This window comes from Octopus bimaculoides, chromosome 2, assembly GCF_046866305.1.
Source record: "Octopus bimaculoides isolate indiv1 chromosome 2, ASM4686630v1, whole genome shotgun sequence".
Taxonomy (NCBI): domain Eukaryota; kingdom Metazoa; phylum Mollusca; class Cephalopoda; order Octopoda; family Octopodidae; genus Octopus; species Octopus bimaculoides.
In genome coordinates, this window is record NC_142929.1 from 138,949,271 (window position 1) to 138,973,802 (window position 24,532).

Genomic DNA, 24,532 nt, shown 5'->3' on the forward strand with positions numbered 1-24,532 from the left:
TGTCATAGTTCAGTGTAGAAAGTGACTGTGGTTGTTTTCAGCTAACTGAGTAATTGTGTAGAGGCATCTTGGTTAGTGTGTATTCGTGAGTCTCCAAGCAGGCATATGATTATATTGGATTGCAGTTGACTTGCTGTCTATTTACACAATTTTTTATTTCCAGGTGTGAACACACTTTGGCAAATGCTGCAGGAGAAGCTCAGGCTTTGACAGAGGCTGCGAGATCATTCCTCGAAGCAGAAATGGCAAACAGAGATTTAAAATGCCCAAGTTTTGAGGAGCATCTGTCTGCTGCCATCAACTGTTACAGCCATGCTATCAGAGTAAGGAACAACGGATTTTGCTTCTCTTCTTTTTTCTTTTTTCTTTTCAATAATATTTTTTGTTTATCTTTGTTTTGTTTTTTGGGTGTGACTGTAGTAAGAATTTTGCTCGCCCACTGCAAGGTTTTGAGTTCGGTCTCACTGTGTGGCACCTTGAGCAAGTGTCTTTTACTATTACCTGGGCTGACCAAATTCTTGTGAATGAGTATTATAAATGGAAGCTGAAAGAGGCCTGTCATATGTATCATCATCATCATTATCATCATCATCATCATCAAGTTGTGTCAGTCATTTATAGTATTTTGTGAAGATATGACTGGCCATGGGGAAATATTATCTTTGCTTGGAATAAGGTGAGGGTTGCCAACTGGAAGGGCATCTGGCAGTAGAAAATCTGACAGCCCTCAACAAATTCTGTTCATCCCATGTGAGGATGGAAAATGGGCACCATCATCATCATCATTTAACGTCTGTTTTCCATGCTGGCCTGGGTCGGACAGTTTGACAGGAACTGGCAAGCCAGAGGGTTGCACCAGCCCCCAATCGTCTGTTTTTGGCATTGTTTCTATGGCTGGATGCCCTTCCTTATGCCAACCACTTTACAGGTTAGACTGGGTGCTTTTTACATGGCATCAGCACCAGTGTTTTATATGTGGTACCAGCACGGGTGCTTTTTTACATGGCACTAGCACATGTGCTTTTCATGGCACAAGCTCATGTGTTTTTCATGTGGTATCAGTCTGTGTGTATGATAAAACAAAATCCATATTTTGGTTGATAAGGCAATACTAGAAAATATTTTAAACTTTATGACTGTGTATGGTGGACATTATATACTTTTTTCCTTTCCTTTTACAGGTTCATATTGAGAACAAACAACCTGCACTAGGTGCTGCCCTTTGTATGGAACTCGGTGATGTTTTAATGGTAAGGACATATATTTATTTGTTTGTTTGTATTGGCTTCTTTACACAAAACTTTCAATGGAACTGACTAAAAATCAATCGGTTATATAGTCCAATTCCAACCATTCTATAGAGAATCAGTTATCATTTAAGGTCTGTTCTCCATGTTGGCATGGCTTGGATGTTTTGACAGGAGTTGGCAGAGCCAGGGACCACACCAGGCTGTTTTGGCTTGGTTTCTGCAGCTGGATGCCCTTCCAAACACCAACCATTTTACAGGCTAGACTGGGTGCTTTTTATATGGCATCAGCAACAGTGTTTTATACGTAGTACCAGCACGGGTGCATTTTACACGGCACCATCAACAGTACTTTTTTATCAGTACTATATTATTATTATTATTGAGTGAGAGAGCAGTGCATGCCATCAAAGTGACACTGGGGTACAAATATACGAAGCCCATTATACCCATCATGACTACCCATCTGATAAGGGTACACTAGGCACATGCATCACAACCATATGTGCGCAACATGGTGATCTCATATCAAGATAAACAGCGCATGACCTCGCAGGTGGGGCTTAGTTAGAATTTTCTTCAGGTCGAGTAGCCCATCCCACTCAAAAGGTCCCTGAATAAGGTTTGTTTAAGGATGTTGAGCAAAACACCCATGTTTCCAAAAGTGAATTATTCAAACCCCAAAGAATTCCTCTCAACACATGGTTATGATGCTCCCCCACTACTTCTGCTCATGATCAGAGATGCACATATCGTCAGCCACCAAGGGACATGCTCAACTGGATAAGGTCAAACAACTGACAAGCAAATCTGTAGTATTAAGCAGAATATTTGCTGAAGCCCATCTTTTTATACCAAGACAAAACAATGTACATGATGACACTTCCAATCAATTAAGATGTGAAGCCATGAGAGCCACTGCCTGGTACTGCATCTGGGCATTTATTATTATTATTATTATTATTATTATTATTATTATTATTATGTAGGACTTGGGCAAAGGCATATCACATGATTTCAGTCTGCTTGGTTGATAAAATAGATTCCACTTTTGTTTACATTATTAGAAGTCGGAAAGATATTCAGTTGTAAAGACAATTACTGAAATAGTCTTGAGATATATTTGAGACATATTTAGAGAGATTGATTATTGATGATTAGAATTGAAGAGATGGAATATAGGTGATTGAGAATTTTCTCTGTTGTTGTTGTGTGCCAGTTGGTAAAGGACAGCTGTAGGTGATGAGACACTGTGGGAACTATGCACTAAATACCTTTAGATGTGTGTTGCAACAAGGAACTACGTGGTAAAGAGGATTGTCAGCAGGACAAAAACAAACCCTGTCAAAAGAATGGATGAACCGAGCAAAGGTTCAACAACTGTCTAACAGTACTCCGCAGAGGATAGATACCAGGGGAGGGAGTTTAGTAGCAGTAGTATGGAGGTATGTGTTGTAATAGCGTGTCACTACCATTTGTTGAGGATTCTCTACTCCTGGTGGATAGCACCTTTACCCAATGAGGTGACAACCATCCACCCCATGGGTTTGTTTTGGGTAGTCATTGCTGGTGAGGGTTTTACTAGCTCAGGGTGCAAATCCTATCTTAACCTTTTTTAGACAAAATGTTTTGCATTTTTTCATCTATTACGTTCTGAGTTCAAATCCTGCTGTGGTCAACTTTGCCTTTCATCTCCTCTTGGTTTGATAAAATAAAGTACCAATCAAATTTTATTCCATCTGCCTGTACTTCAAACAGTTTTTAATGATCCTTTTCTTAACTTTTAATTATAGTCATTGAATAAAGCCAGTGAATCTATGGGTCACTACCAGAGAGCTGCAGAACTTCAGTCACAGGTGAGTTATTGTTCTCATCTAGTATGAGGAAAATAATCTTAAACATCTCTCTCTCTTCACATCTCTCTCTCTCTCCCTCTCTCTCTCTCTCCCTCTCTCTCTCTCTCTCTCTCTCTCTCTCTCTCTCACCTATTTGGTGAATGACCCCCATGGTCACCCCTACTTGAATAGACATTTGGTAAGGAGCTTTCATTATTTCTTGATACATCCACCTCATCTTTATGATAGACATGTTGTAGTACAACTGAAGACTCATTAGGCATAGTCCTTATTCGTAAGAAGATCAGGTGGGATTTTGTTTTTTTTTCTATCAAATTTTTACTCTTTATTTACTGTTTGTTCCCTCATCATCCGTATGAAACATTTACACTTCCAGGAAATGTCTAGGCTCTTTTGACTCCCAACGTAACAAACTTACCTTTCCTCTATGTTACCCATGCAGACAATACACCAAACTAGGGACAGCTACAATGACTACAATTGTTAAGCAATTCTGTTGCTTTACTCACATTTTCTTCTCTCTCCTCCTCACTCTCTATGCCTTAGGTTACTGAGTACTTTGTGTTGACACCTCCAGAAAATGCACCCAGAATGTTCTGTAAAGTAATTGGCAACAAAATGCGTATCCAGCTATAGAAGTTGGACAAAATGACATTACAAGCTTCAGTTTATAGGAGCATTAGATCCTAAAAAGAAATGACTTGGATTATGATGACTGTCTAACTCTGCCGGCATGGAAAGTAGAAGTAAGATGATGATTACACGCGCATGCACTCTCTGTCTCTCTCTCTCTTTCTCTCTGTCATCATCATCATCATCATCGGCATCGTCGTTTAACGTCCGCTTTCCATGCTGGCATGGGTTGGACGGTTTGACTGAGGGCTGGCAAGCCAGAAGGCTGCACCAGGTTCCAGTCTGATCTAGAAGAGTTTCTACAGCTGGATGCCCTTCCTAATGCCAACCACTCCAAGAGTGTAGTGGGTGCTTTTTACGTTCTACTGGCATGAGGGCCAATCAGGTGGTACTGGCATCGACCATGCTTGAATGGTGCTTTTTTCGTGCCATCATGGCTTAATTATTCAACTGACTACTTGTATACTGTAGGAATGCTCTGTCGAAAACTGACAAGGGGTTATGCATCAACTACAACCACAATAGCAATATTTCATGTATGTATACATATATATATATATATATATATATATATATATATTAGATGCAGATGTGGTTGTGTAGTAAGATTTTTGCTTCCCAACTACATGGTACCTTGGGCAAGTTTCTTCTACTGTAACTTCAGGGCAACCTAAGCCTTATGAGTGGATTTGATATTTGGCAACACAACAACTGAAAGAAGCTCTTCATATATGTGTGTGTGTGTTGTGTGTCTGCATTTACCCCACCACCACTTGACAACATTTATTGGTGTGTTTCAATCCCCATGATTTAGCAGTTCATTTAAAGAGACTGATAGAATAAGTAGCAAGCTTTAAAAACAAAAATTGACTAAAAGTTCTTCAAGATATTTGGGAAGTCATAACAGACAAACCCTATAAACACACTCAGTGGTTGTCTGTTGCTTATTTCTATTTATTTTTTAAAACAATTCTCAAAAATATTTTTGCTGCACCATTTAAAAATATCTTTTGTATTTTTATATATTTTTTAAAAAATTTCTTTTTATAATTTTCTGTTTTCTTTTTTCTTTGTTTATTAACTTTGCCTTGTTTAGGTGACAACAGTTATATCGTAGAAAAATGCATGAAATGAGAAATAAAGAAAGCTTCAAACAATGCTGAAAGTTTTAAAAAACCTTTATATTTTGAGCACATATAAATACATATTTCTTTGACTGTATTCTTCTGAAGATAAGCCTTTACATCCGAAATGTATAGATGGAAGACCTTCGAACATTGGGCCTCACAGAGGTGATGACAAGTGACCGAAACCTTTAGAGATATGTTGTGCTTGAGAAGACCCGGCAAGTCAAGTGAGACCGTAACCTTGGCCTATGCCAGTGCAGCATAACCGGCCCATTTAAGAGTGCCCTTCAATCATTGGGCAATAAAGTACGCTTGCGAAGACCTGTTGAGTCAAGTGAAGTCATTGTCGTGGCCAATGACAGTACTATCTGATTGGCACCTGTGCCGGTGGCATGTAAAAAATACCATTCAAGTATGGTCATTGCCAGTGCCGCCTAACTGGTTCCCATGCTGGTGGCACGTAAAAAGCACCATTCAACCATGGTCATTGCCAGTACCGCCTGATTGTAGCTCATACCGGTGGCACATAAAAAGCACCATTCAAACGTGGTCATTGCCAGTACCACCCGACTGTCTCTCGTACCGGTGACACATAAAAAGCACCCACTACACTCTCGGAGTGGTTGGCGTTAGGAAGGGCATCCAGCTGTAGAAACATTGCCAGATCAGATTGGAGCCTGGTGCAGCCTCCTGGCTTGCCAGTCCCCAGTCAAACTGTCCAACCCATGCCAGCATGGAAAGCGAACGTTAAACAATGATGATGATGATGATGAAAACTTTCTGCATTGTTCGAAGCATTCCTTGTTTCTCATTCCATTAATTTTTCTACATCTGTACGACAATACTTCAAGCAAACTACAACGGTTTTATACTCTGTTTATTCTCAATTTAGGGTTCTGGTTTCACAGTTTTGGTAAGAATCTCTAGTTTTAAGTCGATCTTTTGTGAATGATTACTTTTTATTCTTTTACATCCCTGCCTCCCCCTCCTTTCTCCTTTAGCATGATGATGATGATGCAATCAGGGTACCTGGTTATAGTTTCAAATCATATTTATGGAATCAGAGAAGGGGTTTCCAATTTTACGAAAGGAGACAGACAAGGGTTTTGAATTTTACTGGAAACAGACAAGGGTTTCAAATTTTACTAAAGGAGACGAACAATTGGTTTTAAATTATTCTTGAGGTATTGTACTTGGAACTAAACTAACAGATATTTTGTTCTTAATCCCTCAAGTCAGCTCTGATTGAGTAAATCTTTGATCAAAGACACTTCAACTATGACATCTCATTTTGATATGTATCAGGGGCTACATTATCCAATGATCCTTCTTTTGTAAGGCAACAGTTTATGGTTTAATGGAGATTTGGTTGCCATTTCTAGCAAGCAGTGGCCATGTATAGAGGCTCCCTTCTTCTTAGCTCATGATATTTATTAGATATTTAATAGTTTCTTCTATTTGCACTTATAAGTATATATATATGTATATGTGTGTGTGTGCATGTGTGTGGATTGTAATACAAGAAGATGGAATGAACAGGCTTTTATCCAAAATTACTCCAATTGTTTCTGTACATTAGCATCAGCTGGTAATTACTGAATGTTTCACATATTATACATGTTATTGTATTAATATGCTGTGTACTTTCACATCTTCAGGTGAGTGAACATAGAATGTAGTAAGACAAAATAGCTGTCGATATTTTATATCCTTTTTTCTATTCAGACCATTTTTCGGATGAGGTTCACAGCATCGCACCCTTTATGACCATCTTTTGTCTTCTCTTACACACAGCAATAGAGAAAGCTGCCAATCTTTATTGTCTGTCTGTCGTTTTTTTACCTTTTTGGCATGTTTTCTTTTTATGACTGAATGCTTTTCTTACTGCTAATCCCATTACAATATTTCATTGTGCCATTGGCACTCAAGTAATTGTCGGTGGTGGACAGAAGTTTCTATTTTATCTTGTATAATTGTTTATTCAGACTTACTGCTTTTCCGTATATGGGTTGCTTTCATTACAGCTTATGGATTCTACATATTTTTGTACCCACAGCCTTTTTTTTTTTTTTTTTTTGGCATGGTTTATTTTTTGCAGCTGAATTCCCTTACTATTGCCAACCACTTCACAGCATGAACTGAATGCATTTTATTGTGTCACCAGCATTAAGGAGAGTGGCTGCTAATGGCTTAGTGGTTAGGGCATTGCACTCACAATTGCAAGATCATAGTTTCAGTTCCTGGACCAGGTGATGCATCATGTTTTTGGGTAAAGCACTTCATTTCACATTACTCCACTCCACTCCGCTGTAAATGTGTAACCCTGCAATGGACTAGGATCCTATCCAGGGGAATGATGTGATCTTGGTCACTTATAAGCCATGGAGATTGAATATCTGACCCTGCGAGTTCTATGGCTCAAGGCAATCATGTCCATAGTTGATGATGATGATTAACGAGATCTACTGCTGCTGGACTACAGTGTCCTTTCTACTTTGTATAAGTTTTTCCTCATTAACAGGTTCCTTCACCGTGACTCACAAAGTCAATGTCTTCTTGTTGCAATTAGGGAAGAAACCATTCCAGACACTGTTGGGTTTGTTTGAAATGTCTATCTTTTTAGATGAGTCATCTTTTCCACAGCTAAGAAGCCATGTCTTCCAATGATGTAGGGAGCAGGTTTAGCTAGTGGACTTATTGTGGCATCTAAGGCTACTGAGAATAAAAGTTGTTTTCTTGATGTGGGGAGGGCTTTAATTGTCATGAAGGTTGTCTAAGGTAGCTGGACATTGAGGCCATCTCTGATATGTAGACAGAAGAGGGGAAGTAGAAATGGTCGTCTTAATGATAAAAGTTGAGGTAGTAGAGGTGACTCACTTCCAAAAGAACTTGTGATACATTAATAGTGGCCAAGCTTTGGTTACGAAGATTGAGAGAGAAATGGGGTTATAAATATGACCTACCTGATAATTTTATATATATGTTACAGTCGTTAATAATCACTGTTAATTATTAGTAAATAATTGATGTAATCATATTTCCATGAACTATTTCTATCCATAATGGCTACAATGTTTTCCAAACACTATTCCTGCGGCACTGCTAAGTAGATCACACAGGGGACAAAGGCATTAACTACTTCATATTCAAAGTCACTGTCAACACCATTTTTGTTTTAAGAATAATAAACTTGTACTCTACTAGAGTATAGAGTAATCCATCAGATTAATGTCAAACTGTTTTTATTATACATAAAAACAAGCATTAATATACATATATATATATATATATATATATGGATGCCTGCTACATAGATTATTCTATGAAAAACATTCCGATACCATCAAAGGAACTATACTCTAAGAAACTTTTGGAGAAAATTACAGACCTTATTAAGGGCATTCTTCGATGGCCAGATAACTGAAGAGATGGCGGCGTGGGTTTCCGCCCCAACAACCAAAAATCAGATCACCAGTCTGGAACCCCTATCTAGCCCTGGATATTAATCGTCTGGAAACCGTTCAGCGACGGGCAACCAAGAGAATACCCTCCATCAGGCATTTGCCATATTCTGAACGCCTTACTTCCCTGGGTATGGATACATTAAAACTCCGACGTCTGGCAGCTGACTTGGCAGACGCCCATAAAATTATTAACCATCTTACTAACAATAACTCTGAGCACCTTTTCAAATTCCACCTGTCTAACACCTGTGGACATGTTTACAAAGTCAGAAAACAGCACAGCTCCCATAACTTTCATCAACACTTTTTCACGCTGAGAGTTGCTGAAATATGGAACAAACTGCCAGCATCAGTTGTTAGTTGTTGGAGCACTGCATCTTTCAAAACTTCCATGCTTCCTGAGATTTGCCAACACTACACATGATTTTCTCCCCTCCATACACACGCAAGCATGTATCTGACCTATACACTGTTCACTTTCCAGACATTTGTACAATACTGCATATGCTTTATGCGCACTTTTGACAAGTTGAAGTGCACCTGAGCACTGTATACAATAATTTCATTATTATTATCATCGGGTTTAGGCTAATTGTGACTGACCAGACTTGGCTGGTTTGTAATTTTTTTTATTTGTTTCAGTCATTTGACTGCAGACATGCTGGAGCACTACCTTTAGTCAAACAAATCGAACCCCAAGACTTATTCTTTGTAAGCCTAGTACTTATTCTATCGGTCTCTTTTGCCGAACTACTAATTTACGGGGACATAAAACCCGGTGCAAGCTATGGACACATAAGAGGTGCAGCAATATCAAAGGCAGATTAACTACGAAGTTAGTTTTTGTATGTGGCAGATGTTCAGGTGCAATAAACACTGTAAACAAACAGGAAACAACTTCTATCTCATTCCAGGGAGAAAAACTAGAGGTAGTTGATAGCTTCCGCTATCTGGGTGACCAAGTTAGTAGTGGGGGTGGGTGCGCTGAAAGTGTAACTGCTAGAATAAGAATAGCCTGGGCCAAGTTTAGAGAGCTCTTACCTCTGCTGGCGACAAAGGGACTCTCACTCAGGGTAAAAGGCAGACTGTATGAAGCATGTGTACGAACAGCCATGCTACATGGCAGTGAAACATGGGCTGTGACTGCTGAGGACATGCGTAAGCTCGCAAGGAATGAAGCCAGTATGCTCCGCTGGATGTGTAATGTAAATGTGCATACCCGTCAGAGTGTAAGTATCTTGAGAGAAAAGCTGAACATAAGAAGCGTCAGTAGTGGTGTGCAAGAGAGACGATTGCGCTGGTATGGACATGTGGTGAGAATGGAGGAGGATAGCTGCGTGAAAAAGTGCCACTCCCTAACAGTTGAGGGAACCCGTGGAAGAGGTAGGCCCAGGCAAGACCTTCGAACATTGGGCCTCACCGAGGCGATGACTACTGACCGAGACCTTTGGAAATGTGCTGTGTGTGAGAAGACCCGGCAAGCCAAGTGAGATCGTTGCCAGTGCCCCTGGACTGGCTCTTGTGTGGGTGGCACATAAGATGTACCATCCTGAGCGTGACCGTTGCCAGTACCGCCTGACTGGCCTTGTAGGGTTTTCGAGCGAGATCGTTGCCAGTGCCCCTGGACTGGCTCTTGTGCGGGTGGCACATAAAAGACACCATTTCGAGCGTGGCCGTTTTCGTGTGGGTGACACATAAAAGCACCCACTACACTCTCTGAGTGGTTGGCGTTAGGAAGGGCATCCAGCTGTAGAAACTCTTCCAAATTAGATTGGAGCCTGGTGTAGCCATCCGGTTGCACCAGTCCTCAGTCAAATCGTCCAACCCATGCTAGCATGGAAAGCGGACGTTAAACGATGATGATGATGATGATGATAAACACACCAACATTGGTTGTCAAGCGAAAGTGGGGTGACAAACACAGACACACAAACATATACATATATTTATATATATATATATATATATATATATATATATATATATATTTACACATACAATGGGCTTCTTTCAGTTTCCATCTACCAAATCCACTCACTAGGCTTTGATTGGCCCAACATTATAGTAGAAGACACTTGCCCAAGGTGCCACGCAGTGGGACTAGACCCAGAACCATGTGGTTGGTAAGCAAGCTACTTGCCACATAGCTACTCAAAACAAGAATACTTGGACCAGATATAATTGGTTTCAGTGCTAAAGTATTAAATTTCATGTCTATCTATTTCTCTTTTCAGAACCCTCTGGATTGTTTGGAAGCTTTGGGCAATGTAGCATCTTGTAAGATATCAACAAGTAAGTTTAACTTCTTTGATCTTTAGGCTTCATAATATTCATTACAATATCTTGAAATTGTATGTTCAAGCCTTGTGAAGATTGACAGAGCTGTTTATCTTACAATCAGTGGCAGACTGGGTCTAAAAATATCGGTTGCCAGGACAGGAGGCTAAGGGGGTCCACCCGCAACTACAAGGGGCCCACACGCAACTACAAAAGGCCCACCCACAACTGCAATGCTATCGTTTAATTTTTTTTGTTTTGTTAAAAGTATTCTTTTCAACTGTCTACAAACACTGCCAGGCTGAAATAATGCATTCTTCCAGGAGTGAATAAAAAATTCTCAAACTTGAGGGGATGGGCCCCCATATATGGATTCTAATGGTGCAGGGGCCCACTTGCCATTGGCAACCTGGCAACCTGACCAGTCCACCACTGCTTACAATGGATGCAATGTTGGAGTCCAACAAGTTGGAATAGTTTACCACAGGAATCTGAGGTTATGTATTATCATCAACATTTTACATCTTCTTTCTATGCTGGCCTCAAATGGTTGATCTTTTTGGGGCCATGTTTTATGACCAGGTTCTCCTGTCCTGCTGTAAACCCTTTTAGTTGCTTCTTATCACACACACGAGAACATTGGTATTTATTCTTAAACCAAGGTACACATAGGTGCAGGAGTGGCTGTGTGGTAAGTAGCTTGCTTACCAACCACATGGTTCCAGGTTCATTCCCACTGGGTGGCACTTTGGGCAAGTGTCTTCTACTATAGCCTCGGGCAGACCAATGCCTTGTGAGTGGATTTGGTAGACGGAAACTGAAAGAAGCTCGTCGTATATATGTATATATATATATGTGTATATATATATATATGGAAGAATGTACGAAAAAAAAACAACCGCTTGACAACTGATGGTGGTGTGTTTACGTCCACGTAACTTAGCGGTTCGGCAAAAAGAGACCGATAGAATAAGTACTAGGCTTACAAAGAATAAGTCCTGGGGTCGATTTGCTCGACTAAAGGCGGTGCTCCAACATGGCTGCAGTCAAATGACTGAAACAAGTAAAAGAGTAAAAATGTATAGTAACTACAGAAATCTTCAGTAATACTGAATGATTGACAAACAAGCTTATTATGCTGAACTTGGGGCTTTCTTTGGGTTTAGATCAAGATACAAGCATTAATAACATGGCTCCCTCCCTACCCCTGTCTGTTTGCATACTCTCTCCCTATCCTTCTCTTACCCTCTCTCATGTTCTACCATTTATTTTCATTTATAGAAGACTACGATGGTGCCCTTGCTGTTTTAACAGAAATGAGTTACCTGGCACAAGAAAGAGGAGGTAATAACTTTATCATTAAAACACTGGGATTCTTTCTGTCCTTAAATGTATAGCTAACTGAAAGACTTCTCGCCCCGCCTTTATCCACAAAAGAGGGTCATCCCTTCACTGGTGCTATATTGCCATAGCAAAATACAGGGAGAAAATATAGTATTTCATTGTATTAGTGAATGAAATGTTTACCATTCAAGCCAGTGACAATTTTTGCGCTGAGAGACTGGTTTCAATATTTATGTGGAAGCTTATAGGCCCAGATATGTAAGCCATATTCAGGTGTAGATCACATATTTGTTTTACATAGGATCAGTAGCTGTTCAGAGTTGAATAGTTTCTGGTCTTTGACATGCATTATATTCTAGTCAGAATGAGATAATTTCATGCCTGCTAAATACTCTAAATGCACAACTAAATTGTGACCCTCACAAATTCCTAGGAGGTTTAGAGACATGTAATATCAATAAAACATATAATATCAATATCCAGTGATTCTCAAATTGATAGATGCAAGACCTTCCACCACCACCACCATATTAGTGAAGTATTTTGCCCCTCACCTTTTTTATTAATATGATTGATTAAATTTTACGTCTTTATTCATCTTTCTTCACAAGTCTGAAAAATTTTAAACCATTGCAGATTTTTAAACTCTTTTCATTGAAATCCATCTGAAACCGTCCCTGGGTTCTATAATACAAAATTCAGTTTTAAAATTATCTAAATTAAAACCTTCAGTCAAAATTTCTTGTAATTTATGTTTTAACCCTTTAACATTTAAACTGACCATATCCGGCCCAAATATTCTACCTGTTGTATGTTAAAACCAGATCCAACCTCTCACACCTACCCTATAATGTCATTCTAAAAATATACAAACATGTTTTTGAAATCTTGAAGCTATAAGATAATGCATGATTAATTCAACTTTACGATGAAAGTAAACAAACAAAGTTTGTCTTTAGAAGCATTGAGATGTATTGTAAGATACAGAAATAAATTTATTTCTCAAACGCGTGATAATGCTATAAATAGCGTGATCAGGATAAATTATCCATATATTGCAGAAGAATACGTTACCGGCCAGCCTATCCTGATCACGCTATTTATAGCATTATCACGCGTTTGAGAAATAAATTTATTTCTGTATCTTACAATGCATGATTAATTTGAATCAGCATGAATAAATAAGCATTACATATGACAGAGAAACCTGAATGATAAAGGGTTAAAGACCAGCTTAATAGTAACTTTACTAAATTCTTCATTTTTTTTTTTTACAAAATTCATTGAAAGAAAGGCTGCTTATTTCAACAGAAACAGGATAACATAAGAGTTAAGCATGGCAAATTTTCTGCATGCTTTTCAACCCTGACAGCCCTCCCTTCTCCTATGAGAAGCACTGATTTTATTTACCATCATTAACCCCTTAGCATTTAATTGAGCCTAAATATTCTATCTGTTTTATGTTCAAGCAAACCAGGTTCAACCTCTCACACCTACCCTACAATGTCATTCTAAAAGTAAACCATCATATCTTTGAAGTCTCAAAGCTATAAGATAAAGCATAATTAATTCAAAACAATGTGAATAAATAAATATTACAGTTGATAGAATAATTTGAATGCTAAAAGAAATAATCAAGAAATATTGTTTTAATTTTCGTTTCTATTTTAAGGATCTGCTTTTAGTGAAAAACCAATTGGTGCTTACAGTGATATTTTGGCACGTTGTGAACTAACCAGAGTCCTCCTACTTATGTTGCTTCAGGTAAGTGAGATTTGGAAGGTTTTCTTGTAGAAACTATTGTTTCACTTCTTTAAGAAAGTAAAGCAAATCATCTTTTTACAGGGTTTTCACATGAAAGGGTTTGAACCCTTCTCTGCAAGTTAATGATAGAATAGAAGTTTCATTGGTAATTAATGTGATCCCTCAGCTTACAAATGTCAGCCACCATCATCATCATCCCCCAAGGAGATTGAGCTCAACACCATATGGTTTGGGAATCAGCTTCTTAACCACACACAGCGAAATCGTGATGGCACCTGTGCCCAGCGTCGCCTTTCTGGCACTTGTGCTCGTGGCATGTGTAAGGACTTTCGAGCGAGATCGTTGCCAGTGCCCCTGAACTGGCTCTTGTGCGGGTGGCACATAAAATACACCATTTTGAGCGTGGCCGTTGCCAGTACCGCCTGACTGGCCTTCGTGCGGGTGACACGTAAAAGCACCCACTACACTCTCGGAGTGGTTGGCGTTAGGAAGGGCATCCAGCTGTAGAAACTCTGCCAGATCAGATTGAGACCTGGTGCAACCTTCTGGCTTGCCAGTCCTCAGTCAAATCGTCCAACCCATGCTAGCATGGAAAGCAGACGTTAAACGATGATGATGATGATGATGACAGCCACGACTGTGCCTATCTTAAACTAAGAATGGGTGTGAATGTCAATATCCGATGTAATGTGTATGAGAAACATTAAAAGCCTTTAAAAATATCAGAGTGTTGCTTCACCAGGCAGTGTTTTACAACAACCAACATTGTTTACATTGAAATATTGAAGAGGATATTTAGAATAGTTGTAGTAAATTAGATGTACTTATCTCTTGTTAATGGATAAACTTTGCGATAAAACCTCTTCTTCTGCACTGTTTACTGTTCTACAACCTTTTTTTTTTTTTTTTTTTTTTTTTGTGTTTTGTCTCTACCGGAATGGCTGAGATGGATTTCACAATTTAAAATGATGTTTGTGAAGATTTATTTAAGGTAGTAATGTTTTTAATCAGTCAATGGGAAGTAACTTTATATTCCTTATCTCTGCTGGATATTTCTTCCCTCTGTCTGTCTCTGTGTGTGTGTGTGTGCTATAGGTGTTTTGTTATTATTCTTGCCACCATTAAGTAATTCTAGTGAGTTATGTTTCAGTTGGCCTATAGCAAAGGTTTTGCTGATCAATCATCATCATCATCGTTTAACATCCACTTTCTATGCTGGCATGGGTTGGACGGTTTGACTGAGGACTGGCGAGCCAGAAGGCGGTACCAGGCTCCAATCTGATCTGGCAGAGTTTCTACAGCTGGATGCCCTTCCTAACGCCAACCACTCCGAGAGTGTAGTGGGTGCTTTTACGTGCCACTGGCATGAAGGCCAGTCAGGCGGTACTGGCAACGGCCACGCTCAAAATGGTGTATTTTATGTGTCACCCACACAAAAGCCAGTCCAGGGGCACTGGCAATGATCTCGCTCGAAAGTCCTTACACATGCCGCGGGTACAAGTGCCAGAAAGGCGTCGCTGGGCACAGATGCCATCACAATTTCGCTTTCGCTTGCCCCAATAAGTCTTCGCAAAATGAGTTTCGTGTCCAATGAGGGAGACGACGTTGGCATGGGTGCCAGTCATCATATATATATATATGTGTGTGTATATATATATATATATATATATATATATGTATATGTATGTATGTATGTATGTATGTATGTGTGTATATATGTATGTATATATATGTGTGTGTGTATAAGAAATACATTGTCCAGTATGTTCTTCATTTTCTTTTAAGACAGTAGGCTTTGAACTGAAGGATAATTTTTATAGTTTGAGTAACCAAATAGATCCTCTTTTGTTATCTCTAATGTCTTTCATTGTCTTTAATTATTGTTTTAGACTTTAGAAAATATTACACTGAGCTACACATTGCTTTTTTTTTCTGACATTTTCTTTCAGCCGACACCTCAGAGGATCCGACCTGAACATGCACAGACGCTGGAGAAATATGCTTGGGGTGGTACTGAAGATTCCTACGTCAGTTAGTATCTGTCCTCATCAAATTTGTGTATCTTCCATTTATTTGTTCAATTTACATTAGTCTTTCCATGCTAGCATGGGTTAGAGTAATACATCTTACAGTCAGATGCTCTAACTATCTCTAACCCTTATTTGTTTTTCAAGTGAGAGATTCCACTTTGATTTGAAAACATAGCACTAGCAAACAATTTGCTGATATTCTCCGTTAACCCTTCATTATCGTATCTTGTTCATATAAGCTGAGTTTGTTTTAATTAATTTGGAAAATAATGAGAGATTTAGTAAAATAAATTAGGCATTGTTAAGCTGGTGTCTCTTCCTGGCAACATGTAGAGCATCCAGCTGTAGAAACTCTGCCTCAACAAATTCTCTCTGACCCATGCCAGCATGGAAAAGTGGATGTTGAAGTGACAATGATAACCGTGTGTGGGTGTGTGTATATATATATATGTATGTATGTATGTATGTATGTATGTATGTATGTATGTATATATATATATATATATATATATATATATATATATATATATATATATATATATATACATATATACACACACACACACACATGTACAATGGACTTCTGTACAGTTTCTGTCTTCCCCATTCACTCATAGGGCCTGGAGCTGTAGTAGAAGACACTTCCTCAAAGTGTTATGCAGTGGGATAGCCACTAATGTAGCTAGAGTGTGTGCTGCCCAGGGTAGCCCTTCCGTTTGTTACCCCTGGACCCCACAAAAAACACATATTGCCTTCAGGACACCCATAACCCCCCCCCCCCCCAGCTATGCTAGTGGGGATAGCATGTGGTTGCAAACAGATCATCATAACCACACAGATACGACTGCACCCTAATGTGCATTGTATGCATTTGTGTGTGAGAGAGTCTGTACATACCATGCAAGCTGGGAAACAGAAGCACAAGACTGCCCTGCCTAGCAAAGTTGCACCAGCAGAATAGGATTCCGGGGACACAGAGACACAAAGAAAACGCAAACTATGCAAATTCAGTGTTGACTCCTTGCCTTCAGTCCCAACAGACCACCTGTGCCTAACCTGTGGCAGAGCCTTCCAAGCAAGCACCAGATTGATTGGCCACAGCTGGACACACCTGTTGTCTTCTCTCATCTGATGTCCTTGATTGGTGTTGGCGATGATGGACAAACTGAAAAAAAAATATACCACTGTTAAAAATAAGCTATATTTGTTTACATCTCAGTTAACTTAGCTGTTCAATAAACAATGATTAATGAGACAGGTTCTGGGGTCAATATGATCGATTGAGAACTCTTTAAGGCCACTCCTCAACATGACTGCAGTTCTGTAAAATAATACACACCTGTGGCATGTAAAAAGCAATGTTCAAGCATTGAGCCTCATGGAGGCAGCGACAGGTGACTGAGACCTTTGGTGATATATCATGCTTTTGTAGACCTGTTAAACCAAGTAGGACCATAGTCATGGCCGATACCAGTGTCAGGCACCCATGCCAATGGCATGTATAAAACACCAACCACACTCTCGGCGTGGTTGGCATAAGGAAGGGCATCCATCTATAGAAACTTTGCCAAATCAGATCAGAATCTGCAGCCCCACCAGCTTACCAGTTTTCATTCAAACTGTCCAACCCATGCCAGCATGGAAAATAGACGTTAAATGATGATGATGATAAAACCAAATTGAGACTCCTGTGCAGGTGGCACATAAAAAACACCATTTGAGCGTAGCCGTTGCCAGTACCGCCAGACTGGCCCCCGTGCCAGTGGCACATAGAATGCAACCACTACACTCTCGGAGTGGTTGGCGTTAGGAAGGGCATCCAGCTGTAGAAACTCTGCCAAATCAGATTGGAGCCTGGTGCAGCCATCTGTTTGCCAGTCCCCAGTCAAATCGTCCAACCCATGCTAGCATGGAAAACAGACGTTAAATGATGATGATGATGATGATGATTTGAAACTTCATCGTCTTTCATTCTCCATTCCGTCTTCACATCCTTTTTTCACTTTTTGGTGTTTTTCTATTTCCAGTTAATTTCCTTGATGAGGATCTGTTTTTACTGCTACAGTCCGTTGTTGTAAGTTGGAAGTTTACCATTTCTCACATCTTAAGAAAAATCCAAAGATATTTAGAGAGAGAGAGAGCAATCTGGAATCTTTTTGTTATCTAATCATTAAACCCCTTTTAACCCATCCACATCGGTGCTTCTCAGCCATTTTTTTACCTATGCACCCCTTTGATGCCTCTTCTATTCGGATAGGACCCTCTGAGCCATTCAATGTTTAAAAATTCCTATTACGTTTTTATACTTAAATTTTATTAGGAATTACACAAAAATAATTATTAAAACATTTTGTGTAAAAGTATAACCAATTTATTCTTTTACTTGTTTCAGTCGTTTGACTGTAGCCATGTTCAAGCACCGCTTATGGTCGAACAAATCGACCCCAGGATTTATTCGTTGTAAGCCTGGTACAGTAACCCCTCGCCATATCGGGGTTCTCCTATCGCGGTTCATTATTTAAGCTTACGTCGATTCCTCCGTGGTGTTGTTTTGCATTTATAATAAAATATGATGATGATATACAAATTAAAAAAATAATTTACAAAAATATATACAGTACAGTAGTTTCTACTTCATGGATTTTCACCTCTTGCAGTGGTTTGGAATGTAACATCCATAATAGTCAAGGGATAACTGTACTTATTCTTTCAGTCTCTTTTGCCAAACCGCTAAGTTACGGGGATGTAAACACGCCAACACCAGTTGTCAAGTAATGGTGGGAGGACAAACACATAAACACACACACACATCTATATATATATATATATATATATATACATATATACGACAGGCTTCTTTCAGTCTCTGTCTATCAAATCAACTCACAAGGCTTTGGTCGGCCCTAGGCTATAGTAGAAGACACTTGCCCAAGATGCCACATTGTGGGACTGAACCCGGAACCATCTGGTTGGGAAGCAAGCTTCTTACCACACAGCTACTCCTGCACCTATTGTTGCACATAAATTTTAAAAATAGAATCTTATATGGACCTTTAAGGGCCATATGGACCCTGATTGAGAACCACTGAGGTAAATGATACGAATCTATGGAGACTGAGATCAAATCCGAGTCAAAATGTCTCATCTTGCTAAAGTTCATTGAAGTAAATCCTAATTGATGATGTTGTTTAAAAAGAATAATGGGGAAAACACTGACAATTAATTATTTTGTTAATATATTGACTTCCTGACCATAATTAAGCACACTTCCTTTCATCTATTGTCATGTTTCCTATTTCTAGATGGCGTGCCAGTCTCGAGATTTGGACTCTTTGAGGTCTCTGCAAGTGGAACTATGGCCGATGTTGTCATCAGAACAGAATCAGCTTCTGCATCTCATCATTGAAGAATTGAATCAGTTGAGTTTTAGTCTTTAGTGGTGGTGGTCAGTCCGGTTGTTGGTGGTCTCAGCAAACTGGTCTCCTCTGTAAATTCGTTCATTGTGTATTGTTGGTGTCGATGGAGATTGGGGGGATTGGGGGATGGTGGGGCATGGGTTACCTGTTGCAGTCTGCAAATGGTGACAGACATAGCATTAACAACAACAACAGTAATAACAATGGTTGAAACAATAGTAACAGAAACAAGGGAAAACAACAACAATGGTAAGACAATAAGTGACAACAACAACAGTGAAAACAACAGCAGCAAAAATAATAACAATAACAACAGCAACAATAAATGACAACAACAACAACAACATATTGTGAAATTAGTAATTAATTTTGTAAACTTGTTGGGTTTTGGGGGTTTTTTTTCTTTAACTTGGTTGTCAGATTTATGGAAAACATTCAATCTTCAGCGACACAGTGTTTTGGTGGCACAATATCTGTGATACAGTGTTTCAGTGTATAAGTGGCACAATATCAGTTCCAAAGTTTTTTTTATGACTCAGTGGTACATTTTTCAGTGTCACATTGGTGCAATCATTGATACAATGGCACGGTGCTGGTACTACAGTTTCTGTGTAACTCACTGGCACATGGATCCCACACCATGGCGATACAATGTCTTTGTGACTCAATTATGACATAGTGTCTTTGTGACTCAATAGCAGAATGTAAGTGTTTCTGTGTCTAAGGAAACGAGAGTCACTACTACAGTTGCTGTGTAACACGGTGGCACATTGTTTCAGTATCAATGTTGAGTTTGTCATAACTTCTGTGACACAGTGTGCCTTCGCTGCACAGTGACACTAAATACGCAGTGTTGTATTTCAGTGGTGTAGTGTCCTAGTGACATAATGTCTGTCCATTTGACAGTTACATAGCATCTCAGTATATGTGTTGTATCATTGTGACACAATTTTGTAGTGTTTTTGGCACATCGGTGGTGTTTTATTGTTGTGACACAGTTACATCATGTTTCAGTATATATCTTGTATGGTCATGTGACACTGTGTCGCACCCATACAATCCATGGAAAAGTAGATGTTAAAGCAATAATGATGATGTCTTATGTAACACAATTTCCATGGGACACAGTTACTTAGTGTTTCTGTATATATCTTGTTGCATTGTCATGTTATGTGTATCCACATTTATTAAGGGCTTTGGTTGAAAGGAACACTGTTATAAGTAAATCAAGGATAAATGAATCATTTCTGTGCACTTTGTATCTGGAACAAATGGTTGTTCCATTGACACCAAACTTGTAGCCCACAGCAGTGAAGCTTCTATTGACATGTATTTTTTTTTTTGATCATCTCTGTCAAGAATACACCTGTCTGTGTCATTTGCCAGGATCAGGCACCTTTGTGCTTTTTCTCTTCACTGGTCCCATGTTGATGGGTACAAGTATGTATAAGAAATACATGGCCTTGCAGCACAGTTTTGTAAACACAAGCAACGGTCAGTGCATTCTGGGCTGCTGAACATTGTGGGTAGTCACTTGGGCATGTTTTTTGCAGTACAGGCTGATCATTGACCCATGTTATCACTGGTCAGTCTGTGACAAGTGTAACAAGGTTTGCAAATGAGTGTACAGTATCATCCCTGGTCAATAATGAATAAATCCGTGGTAAATGAGGCTACATGTATAATGTCTATGTAACACAGTGTCTATGTAACATAATGTTTATGTGACACAGTCTCAGTATATAAATAGTGTTATACTGTCGTGACTCAATATTCTGCATGAGACAATAACACACTGGCTGTGTGACATAGAGATTACATGACATAGTCTATGTAACTAACAGTGTCATCTCTATGCCATGATATGTCAGTAGGTACCAGACATAATTCTACTGACTCTCTCCACTCCCAGCATGGTACCCTATTGTCTGAAATAACGGGGGTACCAAATTCTCTCCTAGACATTGTGTTGTGATCTTAACCAAAACACTTTACTTTAAACATATACATCCCACCCTGTGTATATCTCCTTCAGTGTACATCTCACCCTGGGTACATTCCACCTTTGGTTCATATCACACACTGTACATTCTACTTTTGGGTACATTCCACCCTGAGTACATCCTACCCAGTGTACATACCACCCAGAGTACATTCTATACAAATTATTCAAAGATAATGTATTCAATTATAACAATAAATGTCTTTGTTGTATTTATTTTGTTGTTGTTTTCTTTCTCTCTTTCTCTCTCTCTCTCTCTCTCTCTCTCTCTTTCTCCTTTCCTTTCCTTTTTATATTTACTGCGTAGTTAAGCAGTTCCCTTCTCAAGCTTGTGCTTCCAGGTCCTGTCTTCTTGCATGGCACTTGGGGCTAGAATAGCCCTGGAATCAACCAATGCCTTCTGACTTAATTTGTGTGGAAGTCTGTTTGTGTGTGTGCGTTTGTGTACATATATAAATGTGTGTGTGTGTGTGTGTGCATGTGTTTGCCTACCCACTCCTGACCACCAGTATAGGTTTTTGGGGGGTTTTTTTTACATCCTTGTAACTTCAGTTCAGCAAAAAGTAGTAGTAGTAGTAGTAATAATAATAATAAACCAGATATAGTTGTCAGAGATCACCAAGAAAAAAATGCTTTCTATTTGATGTATCAATACCAACAGATGACAATGTTTCTCTAAAAGAAACAAAACCTTTCAAAATACAAAGACCTCGAAATAGAGGTATCTCGAATATAGAGTCTAAAAACAGAAACGATTCCTATCATTGTAGGTGCATTAGGTATGATAAAAAGTTATTCAGACAAATACATAACAAAAACACCAGGATTTATGAATGCATATACCATACAGAAAATAGCATTACTAGGCACCACACACATCTTATGTAAAGCACTTTCAGTACAGTGGAAATAAGAGCACCACAGCACATACCCAAAGCACACAGAGCTGTGTTTGGAAGTGCAGTGAAAGCACATGATAAAAATAAAACAACTGAATAATAATGATAATGATGGTTTCAAATTTTGGCTTAAAGCCGGCAAGTTTGGATGTGTAGGTAAGTCGATTACATCAACCCCAGTGCATAACTGGTACTTATTTTATCAACCCCAAAAGGATGAAAGGCAAAGTCAACCTCAGCAGAATTTGAACTCAGAACTTAAAGATGCACAAATTACTGGTTAATATTTTGCCCTGCATACTAACAATTCTGTTAGCTTGCCACCTTATAATAATAATAATAATAATAATAATAATCCTTTCTGCTAAAAACACAAGGCCTGAAATTTGTGGGGAGAGAACTAATCAATTTAATTGACCCCCTGTGTTTCACAAGTACTTAATTTAACAACCCCGAAAGGATGAAAGGCAAAGTTGACTTTGACGGACATAATAATAATAATAATAATGATTGTTGCCAAGGCTGCTGATTGATTGTTACCAGGGCCACTGACTGGCACCCGTACCGGTGGCACAGAAAAAGCGCAATCATTGCCAGCATTGCCTGACTGACTCTTGTGCCGGTGGAACATAAACAACACCATTCGAGCGTGGTCGTTGCCAGTACCACCAGATTGGCTCCTGTTCAGGTGGCACATAAAAAGCACCATTTGAGAGTGGCCAGTGCCAGTACCGCCTGACTGGTCCTCGTGCCGGTGGCACGTAAAAGCACCTACTATACTCTTGGAGTGGTTGACGTTAGGAAGGGCATCAGCTGTAGAAACTTTGCCAGCTCAGATTGGAGTCTGGTGTAGCCTTCTGGCACGCCAGCCTTCAGTCAAACCATCCAACCTATGCCAGCATGGAAAGCAGACGTTAAATGATGATGATGAACTTACACCATGCAGAGATGTACTATAAGTCATCAGAAAAAAGTGATGAAAAGAAACGGAAAAGCAGACATAGAAGTCTAGTAAAGAAGGACAGCAATGAAAGCTAAAACAAAAAATACACACAGGCGCAGGAGTGGCTGTGTGGTAAGTAGCTTGCTTACCAACCACATAGTTCTGGGTTCAGTCCCACTGCGTGGCTCCTTGGGCAAGTGTCATCTACTATAGCCTCGGGCCTACCAAAGCCTTGTGAGTGGATTTAGTAGATGGAGACTGAAAGAAGCCCGTCATATATATATGTATATGTATATATATATATGTGTGTTTGTGTGTCTGTCCCCGCAACATCACTTGACAACCAATGCTGGTGTGTTTAGGTCCCCATAACTTAGCGATAGAATAAGTACTAGGCTTACAAAGAATAAGTCTTGGAGTCGATTTGCTCGACTAAAGGCGGTGCTCCAGCATGGCCACAGTCAAATGACTGAAGCAAATTAAGGAGTAAAAGAGTAGACAGAATTAAGAAAAAGACAGAAAAGTGAAAAATGGAAAATTCTTAAAGCGGAAGGAGTGCATTGAGATATCAGGTGGAATGGTGTAGAATTTTAGGAAGCATGAGATCTTTTAAGGATGCAGTATCCAGAAATCACAAATGCTGCACTGTTTTTTTGATTTTGTAAGCATGTCCCCTTGTGGCAGACATATTGAATTCAAAATGGTGGCTAAAGTTGTTGGAAAGGTAACAAATAATCTTGGGCTTCGATCAAGACAAATGCTAGGCATCGAAACTTTGTGTCGACACTCAGAGAAGCAAAACCTTCAAGATAAGGGTAAGTTTGGAGGGAGGGTATACTGTTTCCCTCTCTTCATTCCTTCTCCCTCTCCTTTCTTCTTTTCTTTCACTCCATGTATCTCCCTTCTTTCCTCCTCCTCCTCTTCCTCCTCTCTCTCTCTCTTCCTCTCACATTCTCCAAGCTACCTCACAGCTGCTATGGTGGTGCCAGGACAAGGTTGTTTACAAAGTACAAAGCTATGTGGCTGAGTGGTTTAGCTATTTGGCTCATGAGCATTAAGTCATGAGTTCGATTCTTGGGGGCACAATTGTATTTTTTGAATCAGACACTGTATTTCACGTTGGCTCCAGTCCACTCAACTGGCGAAAATGCGTCGTAACTTTAATTCAACAAGGGGCCAGCCTTGTCACATTCTATGTCACACTGAACCTCCCAAAGAACTACTTTAACTGTACATATATCTGTGGAGTACTCAGCCACTTGCATGTTAATTTCACAAGCAGGTTGTTCTGTTGATTGGATCAAATGGAACCCTCGCCATCGTAACTGACAGACTGCCAGTTATACTATGCAGCTTAAATAATCTTTTAAGCTGTCACAGATATATTAGCTCCAAAGCTCTTTGATGATTATTATCATATCAGTATATAAATGGGGAGTGTTGTCTATAAATCCATTTGTCTATATTCCATGAGGATGTGGCGGGAGACAGGGGTCGAGTTGGAGAAAGGAAGTAATAGAATCTGGCACC

General features: G+C 39.4%; 1 protein-coding gene across 4 annotated transcripts in view; it reads left to right on the forward strand.

Annotated features, from left to right (window-relative positions):
* LOC106869431 (40-kDa huntingtin-associated protein) overlaps nt 1-21,372 on the forward strand; it is a 28,698-nt gene extending 7,326 nt beyond the window's left edge. For 2 of the 4 annotated variants that reach the window (XM_014915181.3, XM_089347796.1), the window contains exons 5-14: nt 164-323; nt 1,182-1,250; nt 3,041-3,103; nt 5,756-5,776; nt 10,562-10,619; nt 11,886-11,948; nt 13,621-13,712; nt 15,662-15,743; nt 17,770-17,816; nt 19,045-21,372. In XM_014915181.3, the coding sequence (XP_014770667.1) occupies nt 164-323; nt 1,182-1,250; nt 3,041-3,103; nt 5,756-5,776; nt 10,562-10,619; nt 11,886-11,948; nt 13,621-13,712; nt 15,662-15,743; nt 17,770-17,816; nt 19,045-19,179 (790 nt within the window). In that variant the 3' untranslated portion in view covers nt 19,180-21,372. The remainder of the gene's footprint in view (nt 1-163; nt 324-1,181; nt 1,251-3,040; nt 3,104-5,755; nt 5,777-10,561; nt 10,620-11,885; nt 11,949-13,620; nt 13,713-15,661; nt 15,744-17,769; nt 17,817-19,044) is intronic. The other 2 variants (XM_089347798.1, XM_089347797.1) reach the window with 1 other exon arrangement.
* The last annotated feature ends 3,160 nt before the right edge of the window (nt 21,373-24,532 follow it).